This window comes from Necator americanus, chromosome I (assembly GCF_031761385.1).
Source record: "Necator americanus strain Aroian chromosome I, whole genome shotgun sequence".
NCBI lineage: Eukaryota > Metazoa > Nematoda > Chromadorea > Rhabditida > Ancylostomatidae > Necator > Necator americanus.
This window is the reverse complement of record NC_087371.1, coordinates 19,524,334-19,542,937: the sequence shown is the minus strand read 5'-3', so window position 1 is coordinate 19,542,937 and position 18,604 is coordinate 19,524,334. Positions and strand designations below refer to the sequence as shown.

At 40.8% G+C, this 18,604-nt stretch overlaps 5 protein-coding genes across 9 annotated transcripts; 1 reads left to right on the top strand and 4 right to left on the bottom strand.

Annotated features, from left to right (window-relative positions):
* Positions 1-244: 244 nt before the first annotated feature.
* On the bottom strand, positions 245-2,596 carry RB195_006226 (uncharacterized protein; the record flags this gene model as incomplete). The annotated part of the gene is made up of 8 exons (XM_064179186.1): positions 245-304; positions 364-465; positions 521-707; positions 792-942; positions 1,416-1,497; positions 1,605-1,742; positions 1,801-1,912; positions 2,472-2,596. 8 exons carry the CDS (start codon positions 2,594-2,596, stop codon positions 245-247), a joined length of 957 nt encoding a protein of 318 aa, XP_064036164.1.
* A 1,980-nt stretch (positions 2,597-4,576) lies between these two features.
* On the top strand, positions 4,577-4,852 carry RB195_006225 (uncharacterized protein; the record flags this gene model as incomplete). Its single annotated transcript, XM_064179185.1, has 1 exon — positions 4,577-4,852. One exon carries the CDS (start codon positions 4,577-4,579, stop codon positions 4,850-4,852), a length of 276 nt encoding a protein of 91 aa, XP_064036163.1.
* Positions 4,853-10,368: 5,516 nt separating this feature from the next.
* Positions 10,369-10,656, bottom strand: RB195_006224 (uncharacterized protein; the record flags this gene model as incomplete). The annotated part of the gene is made up of 1 exon (XM_064179184.1): positions 10,369-10,656. The coding sequence occupies one exon, from the start codon at positions 10,654-10,656 to the stop codon at positions 10,369-10,371; it is 288 nt and encodes a 95-aa protein (XP_064036162.1).
* A 174-nt stretch (positions 10,657-10,830) lies between these two features.
* On the bottom strand, positions 10,831-11,213 carry RB195_006223 (uncharacterized protein; the record flags this gene model as incomplete). 2 transcript variants are annotated; one of them, XM_064179182.1, is made up of 2 exons in its annotated part: positions 10,831-11,107; positions 11,152-11,213. In XM_064179182.1, 2 exons carry the CDS (start codon positions 11,211-11,213, stop codon positions 10,831-10,833), a joined length of 339 nt encoding a protein of 112 aa, XP_064036160.1. The 2 variants fall into 2 exon arrangements, with proteins under 2 accessions (XP_064036160.1, XP_064036161.1); XM_064179183.1 differs by having other exon boundaries at positions 11,170-11,213.
* A 1,603-nt stretch (positions 11,214-12,816) lies between these two features.
* On the bottom strand, positions 12,817-18,118 carry RB195_006222 (uncharacterized protein; the record flags this gene model as incomplete). 4 transcript variants are annotated; one of them, XM_064179175.1, is made up of 14 exons in its annotated part: positions 12,817-12,918; positions 13,140-13,229; positions 13,294-13,412; positions 14,334-14,481; positions 15,164-15,406; positions 15,465-15,640; positions 15,817-15,910; positions 15,993-16,040; positions 16,139-16,248; positions 16,589-16,681; positions 16,754-16,916; positions 16,972-17,112; positions 17,813-17,935; positions 18,050-18,118. In XM_064179175.1, 14 exons carry the CDS (start codon positions 18,116-18,118, stop codon positions 12,817-12,819), a joined length of 1,719 nt encoding a protein of 572 aa, XP_064036156.1. The 4 variants fall into 4 exon arrangements, with proteins under 4 accessions (XP_064036156.1, XP_064036157.1, XP_064036158.1 ...); XM_064179176.1 differs by having other exon boundaries at positions 15,486-15,640; XM_064179178.1 differs by lacking the exon at positions 15,993-16,040.
* Between the last annotated feature and the right edge of the window lie 486 nt (positions 18,119-18,604).

The following is an 18,604-nucleotide window of genomic DNA, read 5'->3' as shown; positions in this document are numbered from 1 at the left end:
AGATCAGATCAAGGGTCTACACGAATACCTAGGTAAGAATTGATACAAGTTTCCCAAACATACAGAGATAGCTGCAAAACTTCTACATTACTAATTACGCTACAAAATACATCTATACAGAAAGATAAAGCTCAGGGGTGGAACAGTACGCCCGTATAGGGAAGTATGGAAGTTGATTCAAGCATAACACCAAACAATATTACCAACACCATATCCGACTTAGCAAGCAACAAGGTTTAATCACTCAAAGTTTGATCTTTTTCTGGTAGCCAATATCAGCACTGATGGAGTCGTACAAGAGAAACTGGAAATGAACTGTAATATGTTCTGCTACAAGAAATTTCCAACAAAAAAAAAACTCACGTCATCACTCCGACGCTTTGTTGCTACAGAGCAACTGATACGTGGAGAATCATTAATTGGTGGTGATGGCAAAGAAGCAGAGGAAAGAGAAATGTCAGGATTCTGAAAAAAAGGAGGAAGCCGATGTGTGAAACTACCACAAGCAACCACAACTCACATAAGTTTTGAGATCGGAGTACTTGTGATTGCTGAGAGAAAGGAAGATCTGATCGCTTTCTTCAGCTAAAACTGGCTGTATTGGGGATGAGTTGTTGATATCACAGATCGCTGAGAGATTAGAGATGGAAGACAATGATGTCAAAGGAGGGGAATCAAAGGTCGAGGACTCTGAGCAGTCGTAAAGGCTGAAATGAATCATAAACAATGACAAACTCTCATAATTAGCGATAATAGACCAAGTGTTTTTTCTAGTGTTAAAACAATCGAACCAATTCGGAAGCAAGGATTCCGTAGGATCACATGCAGACAACGCCTCGTCGCCATCATCAGCCGATTCGGATACGGAGGAATACAGCGAATAGAGAGAAAGTCGTGTCTCACTGCATTTATCGTCTAAGCGTCCTATAGCTCCTTCGCGACCTGAACAAGCACAACTGTTTACAAATCTCTACGGTAAGCAAACGAAGAAGATAATGTGTTACATTAGAATTCTAAGACATTGTCTTACACCATAAAATCTATTTTCAGGCCAACATTTTAGAAGGCACAACAACACCGGTATGCTTTCTCGATCTCTAATGTTACGCATTGCCAGAAGTAAGCTGAAGATCAATATGAAGAAAACTCTGCATTTACTACTTCTACTACTGGTATGCAAGGTTCCGAAAAGAAAATAAAATATAGTAGTGTTACAGAATTCAGTTAAGCACTATGAACACCGGCAAAAAGTAACACTAATGAAATCTGAAGTAGGAGAAAAGGCAATTATGCAAAAGAAATCCAAATTAACACAAATGAGATCAAAAACATATTGAAAAAATTTAGTCAACGATTCACAAGTTACTAGTGATTTCCTATGCAAGTAAATTAAATCAAGGGGTCAATCAACCTACTTGAATGTATAGGTTCAAATAAAAGAGCATCGGAGAGAACTGAACTGTCAGGCACGGCAGCCGAATCTAACCAGATATCGTGCTAAAATGGTTAATTTCGAAAGGAAAACAGTAGATCCTATCACTGTATGCTCAATGTTCAACAAATTGAGCCTCAAAATCAATATTAATTGGAATAATACTACTAACCATTGGAGTTATGTCGTCGTCTTCGGCTACGATGACATCATCTTCTTCCAAGCCGTCATCATCGGTGATGTCGGAACTATCATGAGATCTCTGCAGCTCATACGAAATCGAATCCGAGGTTTCGTCGATCTCATTATTCTAAAGGAAATCAAACTGAGAAGTAAATGAACAAATCTAAGAAGTGTTTCCCATGTACCTGTCCGCACAAACCCTCAGGATCTTGCGATGAACAATCGCCTGCATTTCTCTCCTCAATTTGTTCGTCTTTCTTCCGACAAAGATCATTCACGAAGTTTTTGATAAGGAGTCTAAAGTATGAATAAATGAACCTTGTATTTCACGATGATTTCCCTACGATATAATATCACCGCAAAAATAGATGTCTTGAATTCATAATTTAAAAAATACAGATCCTAGAAATGGAACGATTTCAACATAAAAAATAAATAAAACATGAGTAAGCCTAGCAAGCTACTTAACATGTACAAACTTCCCAAAATTCTAGGAATGATGCTTTGCGAACGAGAAAGTATTCGAAGGACAGAATATTGATATCCTTTCAGTGCTCATATTACTGCCTCATCAATATCTGCATAGAATTACAACACATGTTGAGGGGACTTTTGTGCCTCATTGAGAAAATAAAACGGCAATGAAACTTGCAAATACACTACTGGTGAAACATAGATGTCCATGGATTTTGTCACTGATAGTAGTCATGCTTTTAAGAAAAGAAATGTGATGTGGTATCCAGTAAAGAGATTCGTAAGAAAGAAAAAACACGTTACTAGATACTTGATACTCAATTCAGATTGAAAGTAAAAATAAGAGGAAAACATTATACTTAATGTACATATTTGTACACACCTTTTCCTCATAGCCATGCCACCACATCCGGCCTTTCTTCTTTCAGTCTTGTCGCTAACTTTGTCGATAGCCAAGCTGCATAGATGCTTGAACACCTCCTCGTTCAACATCGCAAACGAATCCATTCCTACCACTTACCTAAACGATTTCAATGTGTAAAGAGCCAACACCTAATCCTAACAATCTTGTCGAACGACTGTTAAAACTCTCGTCAAAGGAAGCGAATGATAAGAATTCATGCTAATTACGTTGAATATGAAACATTATTAGTTCCCGTTCTAACCACTTAAAATATAGGTTTTGAATGGTTATGATTTTATGCAACGACTAAACCAGAACAATCATTCCAGATGATCATTACACAAAATAAAACATGGAAAGGATTTGATTTCACATCTGGGACAATATCTGTCTTTTATCAATGTAAAAGTATGTCTAAACCTATATTTTAGGAGCCTTCTCAAAAAAAAGTAAGAAAAGATGAGTTTCAGTCAATAAAAATAAAAATAATGGAAACTAAATAATTACCAACAAATCCGTAGAGAGGATGCTCTTCACTACCTAACTTCCGAAAGAACACCGCGAATCCAGAAACATTTCTTTTTTCACTTCTTTCTTTGCATGTGAACTGTTTTTGCATATTTTAGTAGCAACTCAACAGAGATCTATGAACTGGACTTTTTCTCCTTTGAAACGCTCATTCCAAAATGTAATGCGAATTGAAAGAAAACTTCCATTCCTCTAAAATCAAAGGAAGAGGAATATTGGCAAAAAAGGAGTTCCAGACACTGTTAAAAAATGTCACTCCAATTTGCATTTCTGTCATTGCAGTCCACGGTTAACCCTATCATAGAAATTGATATAGAAAGTCACATTTCCTCGCTGAAGAAACGTTGAAGAATGGATGCAACTGCATCCACGTTCCACATAAAAGTCAGACTCCAAATCTTCAAATGGTAGCATACCTTTAGGGAAATGAAAGTTAGCAACTTCACTTTAGTATGGTCGCACTTATTTTGAGAGCACCGTTCATAACAAAGTCTATGCGACTTCATAACACTATTTGTTATCCTTAATCCACAAATTCGCTTTCTTTCCAGAAAAATCAGGCAAAAGCAAAGCTGATTCTTTAATAACTATATTGTCCTCAAAACTGTTCATCCTTAAACGTAGTTAGATGTGCTGTTTCCTACTTTTTTCCTGTTTTCATTACTGAACGACAGCGTAAAGCTAAGACAGTTTCCTGTACATCGGTAGACAAAAGGCTATATATCTCCTATGCTGAACGCACATAAAACACAATAGCGTAGGCTGTACTATACGTCTAGAGTGAGAAAATAAACGAAAACTCCAATAAGGAAATGTCCGAAGGCTAAGATTTCGTCGCAAAAGAAAAAAGTCCGCGCAGGTAATCGTTAGTAACTATATCATTTATTCTCCTCTAAAATCTGGAAACGATGACTGAACATAGCGCTGAATTGATACATAACAAGAATCAGTTAGATTATCCATGTTAGCTGCACTTTGAACCAAGAAAGAAACAATAGTTTTTTCCCAAAGTTTTTCTTCTACGAACTCAATCTGACCACCAGTAATAAGTCGATTTTCTAATAAAATGAAAGCAACAAAAAACAAACGTCCTAAAAATACGCCCTATCTATCGGATCTTCTGTTTGGATTAAAAATAACGAGAACTATTGAAGGTACGCAACGCACGAGATCCTACGTATCGCGACCATTTTTAGCCCGCTGTCTTTACGCGAGTGACCGAGAAGTAAATATAACTTCAGCAGTCTGGATTTATTAACAGAGCTATTTGTAAGATTTAATCCAAAAGAGGGATGTAACAGTGACAGCAACGAACAACCACCTGGGTTAGGAAGCGATGATGAAACTAAAAAACGAATTGAAGGACATATTCATCCAAACTACAGTGAATTTAGTTCGACGCCGTACAACGTTGTGGATTTTGCTTTCCAAGTACATGTGCACCATACCGCACATGTAACTGATTACCCGCATAGCACTATTGGCAGTAGCAGATAAATCAAAAGAACAGTGTTGACGTAGCGCTGACTCACTGCGCCACCCAGAGAATCTCCAGAATGCCGCAATTTGGTTCTCCGGTGAACAACACATACACGACAGACTCAGAGCACAACAGCAGCACCTCGGGAATTCGACGGTACACTCAAGGAGGTCGCAAGCCAGGGAGGTCGTGCTCAGCAGACGACAGTCCGCCCGCGAGTGCGAATGCGGGAGGGAGTAGTGCGGGCAGACGGCCAGAATCCCTCTGCGTCTCTGCCGATCGATACGTGACGACAAGGCCGTGCTGCTCGTCAGCAGCGACGGCCACTCGGTGGTCGAGCGATGGTGGGTGAGAGGGGGTGACCAGACTGACAACCCGCCTTATCACAGTTCGGATGCTGCGCTTCGAGGATGCGTGCAGCGTGGAGTGGGCGGCTGTCCAAGTGCGCCAACTACGGCACGAGTGACGTCCTCGCAACCGCACAACATCGGATCTGTATAGACTTGCCAACGACGTTAATTGAAACTCATTTACATAGCTTCTTTCTAGATTTCTAGCACACTTCTCCAAAATGCGCAGTTCCTGGATTCTCACCTCGTGGTAACTGTAAACCATCCACCCCACTTTTCTCCATTACTTTTTATTTTTATTTTAAGACGAGTCAGTGTTGTCGCGAGAGCTGTTGTGCCCCATTGGGGACCCTCACTAGCTCCAATCGGGATGGAGGGATGAGTAAGGATCCTACCGCGGCACTACTCCTACGCAATCGTGGTGGCCTTCAGGTCCTCTTCGCCACAACACAGACGTCGTGTGTCTTCCTTGAATAAGTGTAGATCATTAGGCTGTGAAAAGCGAGAAGACAAGCTCAAAATTTATCGTCGCTGTTTGGGTTGTCAGCATAGAGACTTAATGTCTTAAGGTTCCTTAATGTTACAACGGTGCATACCTACTCGTAGTTATTTTCTTTCCAGAAAATGCGGAATAATCACTGTCAATGCGCTGGTTCCGTAATTTGTCTGGTCGTAGTGCAAATAGGTCACGCCGAATCTCGCCCGTTATGACCACAAACTATGACATGACCAGAAACCCCCAAATTTTTGTGGTGATGGATCTCTTGAAGCGTATATCCCGCATCGTTTCTCCTAAGTTGATTATCTCGTGCGGAAATCACCATATCTTCAACTCAGGCAACAATGCTTCGGTAACATCTATAGTTGAACAGGCTCTGTCTGAAGAAAATAGCAGTTATTCACTTAAAGGTAGGGGAACACTAAGAAGGTGTTAAGAACCATCATTTCAACGAGTCGAGTTTTGTTCTTCAAAGTTTTTCTCGGAAGTTGTTGTAAAGTATTGGAGAGGTAACTTTTGTAAAATTTATTCATAACTATTTGCTTATCGCTGTTTCAATGAAGTCGGTTTCTGATCGTCCGGATTTATCCTACTTGCCGACTATATGAACTCTCCGTCTTTTCCCAGCACATTCTCTCAGATGAATTTCAGCCATTGTTATTATCCCGACTATAGACTATACTATTTGTAGTGTCTAAGACACACGAAAAGTCGTCACCACACAATCTTTTCTTGGATGAGAGTAGAATCTTCTAAAATATGTGGAAGTCAAAAAATATTGTTGTCTGGTAGAAGAGGAATCATTGATTGAGAGGTGCTCTTGAGCGATTGTTTTCGGTAGCGACGTGTTCCAACATAAACAGCCCCGCAGTGGTTGGTCCGTTTGCGTAGATGTATCGTAAGTCCTGAAATTTCAGTTCGTCTGTGTCAGATATAGTTGGATCAAAACGACATTAAGCACGGATAGTTGCGTAAGCGGCCGCGCTCGAAGTGGCGCAGTGGAGCGTAGCGATTGGAGTCGTGTAGGGATTCTCGCTACCGCCACTCATCTCTGCAGTTCGCCAAGGTCCCACCTGGATTCCAACCGCTGTTTGCTGGTATGCTGACTTTAAGAGAATACATTCGCTTCCTACTGGGTCGGACCTATAACAAATTTCCCGACTAAGGGAAAGGTGAGACTGCCCACCAAATAGAATATCCTATCACAGCGGTCACATACGTACAGTCGGGTCAAAACGATATGAAGCACGGACAATTGCGAAGGCGGCTGCGCTCGAAGCGGCGCGGTGGAGCGTAGCCGCCTTCGTAATTACCACGAATCTGGAGTGGTACGGATTCCAGATGGAGTATCCATATACCGCATCGTAGATTATGGGGACCGGGGTGGTTCCGCTCATCTCTCTCTGAATCAGTGCAAGCATCAGGCCCCTGAATGCTGTTTTGTACGATGCCTTCTAGTGCAGCGTAGCTTCCCTTACTGCTATCGGAGCAGTCCGAATTGATTTTCGACGAATCGCAGGGCGGAGGCGGTGCAAGGGGTGGCGCGTCGCGTTGTTTGCAGTGATGTAGGGAGAGATGGCGGAGCTAACCCCGTCTCTATCATCTACGACCCCATATACGGATACTCCACCTGAAATCCGCACTACTTCAGATCACCCCACGAATCTGAGGCGGTACAGATTTCAGGTGGAGTATTCGTATACGGGGTAGTAGATTATGGACAGCGGGGTGATTCCGTCCATTTCTTCCTAATTGCCATAAAAACGGGCTTAAGATGCGGCGCGTGCACAAGGCTGGCGCGCTCCAGGCGAACTCCTCGTAGAAAATAGTGTGCCGGAACACCCGAAGCCGTATCTTCAGGCCGTTTTTACGGCAATTAGACAATTACTACTTCAGATTCGTGGAGTGATGCCTTTAAAACACTCAGCGCCGACTCATATACTAACGACATTCTCTGAGTGTCATGCTACTCCGTACCGTCAGTAACAGTACGAGGTGCAGTCTCGTTCGCAGATTTTTTATACATAGCAGCAATAACTTTCCAGCAATAACTTGAATGTGTTAATGTCTCCAGCTATAACTTATAAGGTGCATAGTTTCTGCATTGGATACTTCCAAGTTGAATTTTAAGGTACAGACGATCTTTATTCAAGGGGATGATTGTGAAAGTGGGAGTGTTCGTTCCACTGACCTCTGATGTTTCCCTCCCATTAAGCTCTGTAGGAATTAAGACGGCAAAGAACCGGATTGCTTTGTTCATAACACTGCTTAAATGTACGGTAATATTACATATTGTACCTACACAAAATGAGAATGAGTCAAAAGTAAGTACTTTCCTCCGAAAAATTCAAAACTTATAAAAAACAAGTAAACGGACTACGAACTTGCGACTAGATTTTTTTTGCGATTTCTTTATATATAAATGTCCCCTACAGTGACGCAGAAGAAGGGTAATTTCCACTTTTTCTGCATCTTTTATGAACAACTAGAAGTAAAAAATGACGGCAAAAAAAAACAGTGAGATATCGTAGGGGTTACAAGATTTTTCCTACTAGGTAATGTGAAAATTATTACGTGCGTTAGTGCGCGTTATCTGCAGAAAAAAACGATCTGATAATGGAAATAGTTCTTACTGTTTTAGACTCATGCGAGGGAATGCTAAAAGTGTGCACGTTTGAAGAAGAAAAGAAGGGAAACAAACATAGTGAGCAAATCCCCATCACTCCTAAGTACCGCAAAGTGTCAATCTATTTCCCACGACCAACTAACTATTCATAAGAGCTCTCTTCCTTCTCTTCGATTTCTTATCACATTTTCAAAATATGATTAAACATGGGGTAGCTAGGAATCATTGGAAGTCTGTTGAAGGCGATAGTAGTTAGAACTGGCGGAGACTGCACAAAACCTGCCCCAGAACACATTCCTCTTCGCTTTCTCGCGCCCACAAAAAATCACGAAAATGACTGCCCCGACTACTTTTTACAATCATGAAGACATTCAGTGTCCCGCCGCTCCCAAGAAAAAACACGAAAGAGGGTCGCATGGGAAGGTTGACGAGCAGGGAGAAAAAGAACGATATGCATTGCATCGTGAGGGACATGTTGTCGGGGGATGTCCTGAAAATGGAAATTTCTGGGAGTATCGAAGTCTTTGGAGTGTTCTGTTTGCGACAAGCACAACTTGTGTTGTGTTAATTCTAGGGAAATAAATAGCTATTGAAGAGGTTTCTCGAAAGTAACTGCGGTATTTCTTCAACTGATTCGAAATTTTTGCCTGATCTGTTGTAAAATGTATGAATATGCACTAAAAACGTCATGAAATGAAAGAAACATCTATCAAGCCGGTCCAGCTACGGTCGTCTTTTCGTCATATCTGACCCATTTCTGTATAGATAGTTACCGGTTTTTGATCATCGATACGTTAGTGATCCATTAATCGTTTACCTTTTTGAGAAATAGCACGTAAAAGATCGGAGAAGTAATGTTTTACCTTGATAAACGAGCGTCTTCGTAACATATATACCACATCTCACACTGCTGTATCTTTTTCGCATGCAAACGTTGAAAAACCGGTTGTGGGACGGATCAGATACACAGAAGAATTTCTTCGATAAAGATTTCCTTAAGTGGGTCAGAAAAGTTTTTAAAATGTACTGAGAGCTGTTTTGCATCTTGTTTTTTCAAGAATTTCATCCGTAGCTACTGAGATATCTATTTTCTTGTTCCTCCTGAAGCAAATAAATACAGTTTATGTTTTATAAATGAATGGAAGCAGCAATAAAAAACCATTAGCGTTATTCAAAGAAAGAACATTGATAGCGTTTCTTGAAATAATTTTTGGTTATCGATGGTAGTGACTAGTAATTCTTTAGAGTTTACCATTTCTAGGTTGTTTAAAAAAATTTAGTTGCTCTGACAAATTTGTACAAGCCTGGAAATTTCTGAAACCTTGAATTAGAGATTTACAGGGATGAAGGCTTATACAAAATCTGTTACGATAAAATATAACAAAACAAAAAGCATCAGAACAAAAAAGAAACCATCACTTATTCCGGGTGTAGTAGCGTATATTAAACTTATTGAAGGAGATTTTGTTCTACGGATGAGGACGAACGGGATGAGATTGGGGATTTCCACATCATTGCAATATCCATTCCCTATAATAATATAATAGAAATCTTACTCCTATAATATTATTTCCTCTTGTTCGTTACGTATTTTCGCTTCCTTTACTAAATATCTACAAGATAGCCCAGATTTTCTATCGATTCTTTTATTTATCTTTTATTTTTATTTATCTTTTATTTTTCTTTTATTTATTTATGTTCCCCAGTTATTTATATGAACTTTTAAATATCACACCTACTTCGTATAAACTTACACATTATCATTCTCATAGAAATTGTTGCCTTGATAACCACTTCAATCTAAGATATTATCTTCTCACTCGTCTATAAAACAGTCCTCCAGACATGGCGATTATGATTCACTGAGGACAGCACGTACGAAGAAATTATCAGTGAGAAAAGCGCAAAGTTTGTTGGTAGACGTCATTTAATTTTCTGTGACCTTGAGAACAATAGATTTGAACAAAAATGCAAATCAGAATTGAGGAGTGATTATTGTCTATCAACTGACTTACTTGACTTGAATTGCGGGGGAGCATTACGGCCTAACTCGCTAACCGCGTCTTCGCCGAGGTGAGTCCTTCAGCATATTTGAGCCCATCCTGTTCGATCTTCAGTTAGACTTTGCACACAAGAAGAATTTGCACAGAATCAATCCATTCGTCGCTATTCCATGTTCTGCTTTACGTCTCGCCTGAACTTCTTATCGATGTCAAGTTTCTTAAGGTCGTCCTTCACCACTTCTGTCCTGAACCTTCTTTGACGTCCGAGTGGGCTTCTTCGATTTGGATTTAGGAGCGACCTCAAGCATCCTCAAGACAACTTGGACAAGGCGCTCCTACATTTTCCTTATAATGTGACCAAGTAAGCCAAGACGGTTTTCTGCGACTGCTTTAGAGGGCGGGGCAAAATATTGATGGTTTCCTCGCCGCCATCCGCCGGTACATGATATCCGCTTCTGAGTAGAGTTCTTCGTTATGGCACACCATTTGCCGAAAGTAGCCAAGCATTCGTCTAAACAGCTTCCTTTCCATATAATCGAGCTTTTTCATCACCGCTGATGGTGCTGCCCTAGTCTTTGAAGCGTACAGCATGATAGGGTGAGTTGTGGGTAGGTAGACTCGAGCTTGACTTCGTTGGCGAGGGTTAAAGAGTTGAATGCTGAAGTGGCCCCAGTGCATCTTTGCTGAATATCTAACTCGGATTTGCCGTCGTTTTTCAGCATGCAATCCAAATAACAGAATTCACTACAAGTTCAACTGGTTGTCCTGATTCCTGCTGAAAGTCTGGCAGAAACCACATCTGCTCATGTTTATTATGTTTATCAGGACGGAGTTGTAAACAGTAGGCTGCAGCTAATTTCTATAGAGGGTCGACGACATGTTGCAACTTCGCGCTGCTTGAACGAATATCACTCCACTGCCGGTGTACTTGATATCGACCAAGGGACGTGCAGATGATGCTGCAACGACATCGGCAAGACATTGCTCGACTGCTCTTTCCATGATATCATCGTTGGCAAAGTTGATCAAGAAAGGTCCCGCGAGAGCTCTTTGTCTTACTCCAATTTCCACTTCGAACGATGAAGTAAATCCAGCCAGTGTTCGAACTGCGGCAAGGCTAACTGCGTAGCTACATAACTGCAACTTCGAAAGCCACTACCACATTTCAATCACCTTCCTAAAAATGAACACCCGTCCAATCGTAGATCGAGCAGTACGAAAGCCGGCTTGTCCATCACGGGTGGTTCCTTCGCGATGTCTGATAAACCGATTCAGGACGATCCGAGGATTAAACGCAGCAAAGATATCCCTCGGTAGTTCTTGGATTCCGTGGCGGATAACTTGTTGTGGAGGGGAATTATGACAGGGTGTCTCCTTTATCTTTTCCTCCTCTTAGGAAGAAGAGATTTCTGCGCTAATTCTATCATCTCCGCCAGATTATTGCAACGCAATAATATCCTTTCTACTTCCAAAACCTCAAACATTTCAGTACATTTTACAGGTTAGCGAGAAAGGGTGATGCCAACAATCACGTTTGTGTGGATAGGTTTTAGACCATTTTTTGTCGAGGTGAAGAAAGACGAGTACAATCGAGTATTTGATACAAAATAACGGCATTATGGTTACTGTGATTAATTCAATCTGTGCTGAAATAGACACAGATAATTTTTTCCATCATGGGAGTAAGAAAGCCGTAATACTCCACAGTGAAATAGGAGCTCAACAAAAGATGTAGAAATGATTACTTGCAGTGCTCAACCAATCATTCTCCTTCCAGACAAGTTTTGCACAAATCTATCGGTCTTGGAAGGACGCAAAACCCTGCTGTCTTTGGATATTGTACCATCGATCGCGCAAATGTAGAGCGATAAATCAAACCAAAAGTGGACTTAGCTAATAAAAATGAACAATTAATTCAAAATATTTGAGCAAAATTTTGAATTGAAAATGAGCCAAGTGCAAAGTTACAATATACTGAATAACTCTGCAACAAATTTACAGAAATTTCCAGGCTATTCCAAATCACTGTTGGGAGAGTATTCCAAGCTTCTCTGCTTTGTTTACCACCGGTAATCTCTTGTGTTTAAAGGCATCACCCCACGAAACTGAAGTGGCACGGATTTCAGGTGGAGTATTCGTATACGGGATTATGGAGAGAGGGGTGATCCCGTCCATTTCTTCCTAATTGCCGGCCCGAAAGATATGGCTTCATGCGTTCCGGCGCGCTACTTCTTACAACGAGTTCGATTGGAGTGCGCCAGCCTGGTGCACGCGGCGCATCTTCCGGGCCGTTTTTTACGGCAATTACGAAGAAATGTACGGAATCACCCTCCTCTCCATAATCTACTATCCCGTATACGAATACTCCACCTGAAATCCGTACCACCTCAGATTCGTGCTTGATACCTTTAAAGTGAGATTTCTGCATGGCAGAAAGAAAAAAGAAAGAATGAATGAATTAAAACATTCAACAACTAGAGAACATTGTTATACGATTCATCCTCCTTTATAGGACAGGACTAGCATCAGAACAATTTAGAGCTGTTTGTCATTGGTTTCATTTCATTACACAAAAACTCGGCGAAATGACAAGATAGACAAAATTATCACAAATGTGGACATGAAAGGAAACGAATCTGTACATTAATAAATAGCCTACGTTGTGAATGGACCGATATGGTCGCAAATACATATGTTCCATGATGCGAGTGAAAGGAACGAGAGATCTACACGATGTCGAGCAACTGCCCCAAGATGTGCAGTAACTCGTGGTATTGAATTGAATACAAACAAATTACACATGAACTATTAAAGCTATAAATATGCTGCATGTAAAGTTCATACATGGGGAAGACTAAGAAAATGAGCGTGTACAACGTCTTCAAGAACACTTGATTTCTCCTCACGTAGTTGAGGTGGTTCGGTGTCAAAGAAAATTATCTGCAAAAAAGTAAGCATAAGAACCAGACAAATATGATTCATATTGTGTTTGAGCACAGCTCTAGGCGAAAATAAAGTTTGGGGCAAAGGGGGCGCTTAGTGGCGCCCTTATTTCATGGACGCTCTATCTTACTTTTTTCTCTTAGTAACATTAGCTTACATACCATAGATCCTCTGAGACTAATGCTTAGGTCTTAGGGAGACAGAGAGAAGCAACTCACCAAATGATCATCTCTGGTCATAGCGCTTTGCGCTGTTAGCATAGTCTCATGCAGAAAAATTTTGCGAATATGATGTCCGTCATTACGGCTCTGGAATGTTGCGATAAGACCGATATACAATGATCTTAATTGTACGAGAAAACTCAACACTTACAAAAACGTAGAAATGTTGAGGACGCGGAACTGTGGGTACCGGATCCGCATCGAAATCGCTCTGGTTTGACTGAACCTCTTCCATCACTCGAAGATGTATGAATTCCGCAAGATGTTCCACTAAATTTATGAATGAAGTGATGAAAACATCCAAGAGAAGCTCATCATTGTTTCAAAATTATTATCGTCAACTGTAAATCAGCAATACGGTACAGGATAACATCATATTTAACATATTGAAAATCATGTTTTCACATACACATGTTTTTTCAACTAATGAACAAATACAAATTATTTGACATGTTTTCGTAAGGTGTCCCAAAAGTTGAAAACGACAATGCACCTTGGAGCTTGATAGCTCAAACCAAATCGCGCGAGAATCAGCAGACTAGAAGGTGTTCAGTGGAGACAATTCGGTATCCCTGATGTTTATATGCTTTACCTGAAGTCAGAGGTATCCGACTTCAAATAAAGCACCAACAATGTTTTCAGTAGTGCATTCTCCCGGGCTCTGTCCACACCAAAAAAGGCATTAAAGCGAGGTGCAATAGGAAGGAGCCGGACCCTCCTCGAGTGAAGATGGTCTAGCTCCTGCGGTCCAGCTCGAGTAATGAGGATCATTTCGCAGAACGTCTAAGAGTGAAGACGAAAAACTATTGTTATTAAGAGCTATACACTCTAGCCATACACTCCTCTGCGATTTTGAGTGGGCACTTGCTGGAAGGATAGCACTGTACAAATTATTTTGCAAAAATATAGATTTCAAGTACAGTTGGATCAGAGCGAGTCAGAAATACTTAAAGTCTAGTGCAACTGCATAACAGTCACACTCAAGGCACAAGGATTCTCTGAAGCTCCAACCAAATTCGTATCTGTAGTACTATTAGATTAATGCAAGCAGGGGTTTTCGGTCGGAACCTTCTACTAATTCCACCATTCTTCAGTTCGCTTTCATTGTAACCTTTTTTCTGTTATTGCTCCAATACTTGAACAACACGTTTTCCACCGTCAAAATCGTCTATTTTGTGAGAGAAAACGCACTAGTGGTGTCATGCTTCGTCCTGATGTAGCGGGGAACCATGAGTTCGGCGGGACATTGACGACGCAGCAAGGCAGCAGATGGAAGGAGTTCTGCTTCTATCTCGTCCGCGCCTGACAGAGGAGGATCGTACATATCGGAATCATCTGTCTAAAAACGAAAAAAAAAGGACTGCTGTACTTAGATACATAGGATAGACACACGATTCTTGAAAGAGTGACGGTCAGAGCTCTTCTATATGTAAAGACTACAATAAATCTACAATTAATAGAAGGATAAAATCGATAAATTAAAACAAGATAACGATCGCTTCGTCTTCATTCGCAACGATGAAAAAATAATGCGACTTCTCGGATAACTTCTCTTTTCTCTTCTCAGATACGCAGAGTAAGGAGTGTAGAATGTAGTGGATAATCTATAGTTACTAGCAATCAAGTCTCGGAGGCGATGCGTGTTCAATTGAAGTAAGAAAAAGGACAAATCCTAAATATGGTAAGCAGAGAATATGTGACAGTAAAAGCGGATGGATCGCAGGGTAAACAGAAATACCGGCGATTTCAAGCACTTTGTACTGGTTATTTTTGGGCGGAAAACCAAGTCAAACAGCAGTTTAAGTCAATTAGAATGAATGATCAAATGATAGACTTATTACAATGAAAAAAAAAGATGTTTAAAGATAGTCTTCATGATGATTATGTCAGCAAGATGCTAGTTTAAGTTGCACGTTTTATATCACTGATGCCGGAGAAAGGATACATAGCACTTCATCAAGAGAAAAAATACTGATACCCATACTGATGAAAAAAAAGTCATTGTAGTAACATCAACGTACCCTTCTTTGAAGAGGATCATTCATGTTCTCTTCTGGAATGTGTGGTGAAGAAGGATTCTCGTCTAACCACTGATTTAGTCGTTCTTTAGGGTGGAGAACGCTAACTGGTGGCTGAACTCCGTGGGCACTTGTGCTCTGCTGCGAACCGCTTGTTAATGGCGACATATCGGACATAGTTGCATTTGTGTTCGTGGTTTGTCCTATGTCTTCACTAGTTTGCATTACCATAGGTGGAGTTGCACTCTTGAGCAAGGAAATTTGTACACTATACCGTCAGAACAATAAATCACAAGAGACAAACCTTCGGAAACCTGCGACTGACCTCTATTAGCGGGGTATCACTGGGACTACCATTCACAAAAGCTGCAGGTGGAGGTGGATCGCCACTACAGTCGGAGACAGATAAAGATGATGAGGGTGTAGAAGAAACCAGTGAAGATGCGCCAGAACTGCTATATGTTGACGATGAAGAATCACCTGAAAATTGTTGCTCGGAGACAATTGTTGGAGTCGGTCCAAGGCTAAGAGAGAAGACTTTGGAAAATAAAATTAAAGAAGATGAGAAGAAAAATACTGAATCCAAAATTATGAAATGATAAAAAAGAAGCAAACTGAACATAAACTGTCTGCTTTGAGGAGTGAGTAGGACCAACTTTCGTCATCACTTTTATATTCTTGCTCGATATCTTCGTTCTCAATCTCCACTTCAACTTCGTCCAATTCTTCATATTCTGCTTGCAATTCCTCCTACAAGTACAGCATTATTTAAATTGATGTGGGAAGACTTCCGCCACTAAACCAAACAGAGCCACCCCACAACAACAATCACCTCCGTCTTTTCGTAGGCGTACGCTGCAGAATCATATCCCATCTGCACCTGATGAGAACAGCTATACAAAGCCAGAGCACTCGCCACTACCGTTTGCCGGAGCCAGCACTCGAGGACAACTTTTAGTAAACAAAACTGAAACCTACTTCTGTCAACAGATCCAGTTCATCGATGATCTCTTCCTCTTCTAAGAAATCATTAGATAGACCAGGGGCAGGAATATTATTTCCAGACCAAGCCACTGGAGCCGCAGCATCTGAACAGCGAGATTTTTTGAAGAAAGTTTTTGTTAAGCAAAGCCAGTAAAATAAGAGGTAAACCTAATTAACGCTTTAGTAAAATAAACTTCATTTCTTAAAAAAAAAACCAAGGAAACCTTTCAAAAAGCGAGTTTTAACTCTCGGTTACTTAATAATGTCTCCATGTTCTATTATGTGCAACTTATGCACATTCAGTACATTTTTACACTTTATGCAATAAGTGTTCGACTTTTCCTGTCGTCTTTAGTTAACCCCACCTTCCATAATACTAGTGGGCCAGCCGTTTAATATTTGGAGATAACAACCAATTCTTTACTGGGTAAATATATACCAAACCTCCATCTTCATCGGTTGGAGAATTCGAGTCATTATCTGCTCCATCGTCAGGACCATTTGGAGCGCCATCCTCTTCCCTTCTTTTCTTACGTTCTAGGACAAAGAAAATGTTGCTGTTTACGTTGGCTAAATCGAGTGAACTAACGAAAAATGATGATTCCTCACTTTCGCATTCGTAAGAGCCCTGCACACGCTTGCGCCTATTCACCTCCTGTGCTTTGATCCCCTCTTCAATAGAGCTCCTAAGGGCATCCATATTCGTTTGTGCTGCAAATTTTTCCGATGCTACAGATTGCAGTTCATCGTAGGTTTTGCGGTCAGGCCAGATCTGTAAAACCATTAGAATATGCACAAAAATGGATTGTTTTGAAAGATTCGTTCACCTTAGCAATGAGAGAATCGAAGTTAGGATCAGGCCTCAATGAACGTTTCGAGACCAGTTTCTTCCGACAAGTTGGGCACTCTTTATTCCCACGGAACAGTGCCGTAGTTATGCACTCGGCACAGAAACGGTGAAGGCACTCCTACAAACTTGTTAAATGGATTTCTATCATACTGAAAGAACCTAAGGCCCACCCAAAAAAATGTTTGGGTACTTCAACAACCTTGACCAAGTTTTGACATTCAGGAACACACATACAACATGTAGTCGAGTCAAAACAACCTGAAACTTGGAGCAGTTGTGATTGATCGAAGTGGAGCTATCGCTAGCACTTGAGCTACAACGAGGAGTGGAGTTAGCGTGTATCCCTCCTAGATTCTAACTGCTGGCTCCACTGCGCCGCTTCCAGCGCTGTCGCTTACGCAACTGCGCCGAGCTTCAGTTCGTTCTGACTATATCTGGGTCCTAGTGTGGTCAAACGGTGGAACCACTAGATAGAAAAAGCGGAGGAGATAATGAAGTTGGGTGGGGGACACTCAACCGCGCTCTTAATTCTGGAAGTTCCATTTTCTTTTTTTTTCTCAAGTAGCTTTAGCCTACATTTATCAGACACTCTAAGACTAATGCTTAGTTATTAGAGCACCGAATAGCTTAGTTATCCACTTCCAGAAATAAGAACGCAGTTAAGCGGAGTGTTTCGACGGATGTAAATGATAAGAACCGTTCTACGTTCAACTTCATCGAAGCTATAATTCCAAAGAACAAATCAAAAGACAACTCTTGGATGTATATTGGATCTAGACGAAGGTCACATGCTTAATTGAACAGAGTTAAAATCGTACTTTAGTTGTCATAGTTTGCGTCAACAAGTCGAGGCAGATCGGACAACTCAGCTCAGTTGACAGCGTTCCTGCTCTTAATCGAAGCTCGGTGTTATCGGCCAACGACTTATGCGGCGTTCGAATCTATAAATGGTCTTATACCAAATACTACATTTTTAGAATGAAAGACGAAAACGTTATTTAACTAAGCAAACCTCAAGATATGGGATAAAAGCATTATTTTTTGAAGAAACGAACCCTATCATAGTCATCCAGCGAGAGCTCTTTACCTTCCGCATTGGCCGAGGAAAAAGGAAGATTATTCATCTCTTTAAATAAACTGTCGTAAGAGCTGGAAATTAAACGAAAAACAGTACTGAGCGGACAAACATCTCACAGAGGAAATAAAGCTATTCCTCTTGTGATTGATGATTGCTGAATGTTGTAAGAATTGAACTAGTCAGCAAATGAAGTTGTATAAAGAAAAGCCCCCTGTATTTCTGCATTTTGTGAGAAATCCTGTTTTGCTGTGGCCCCAATGGGGCGCGAGGATGGGCGATGGAGCGTGGCAGTTGACTAAGTCGATTTGCTTTCCATCGAACTATTCTCTTTTGGAAACTAATGTTAATTCGTATGTTTTCGGGGCCATCTGAACCTCTACGTTTTTTTTCGGGTTTCATGATGTTTTCACACTCTACGCTCGAGATTTCTTCACTTACTCACTTCTTGGATTACAGGACGAATACTCCGCACTAGTTTTTGTTTTACCGTATAACTATTCTTACTAACCGTTCATGAAATAGTTCGTACATT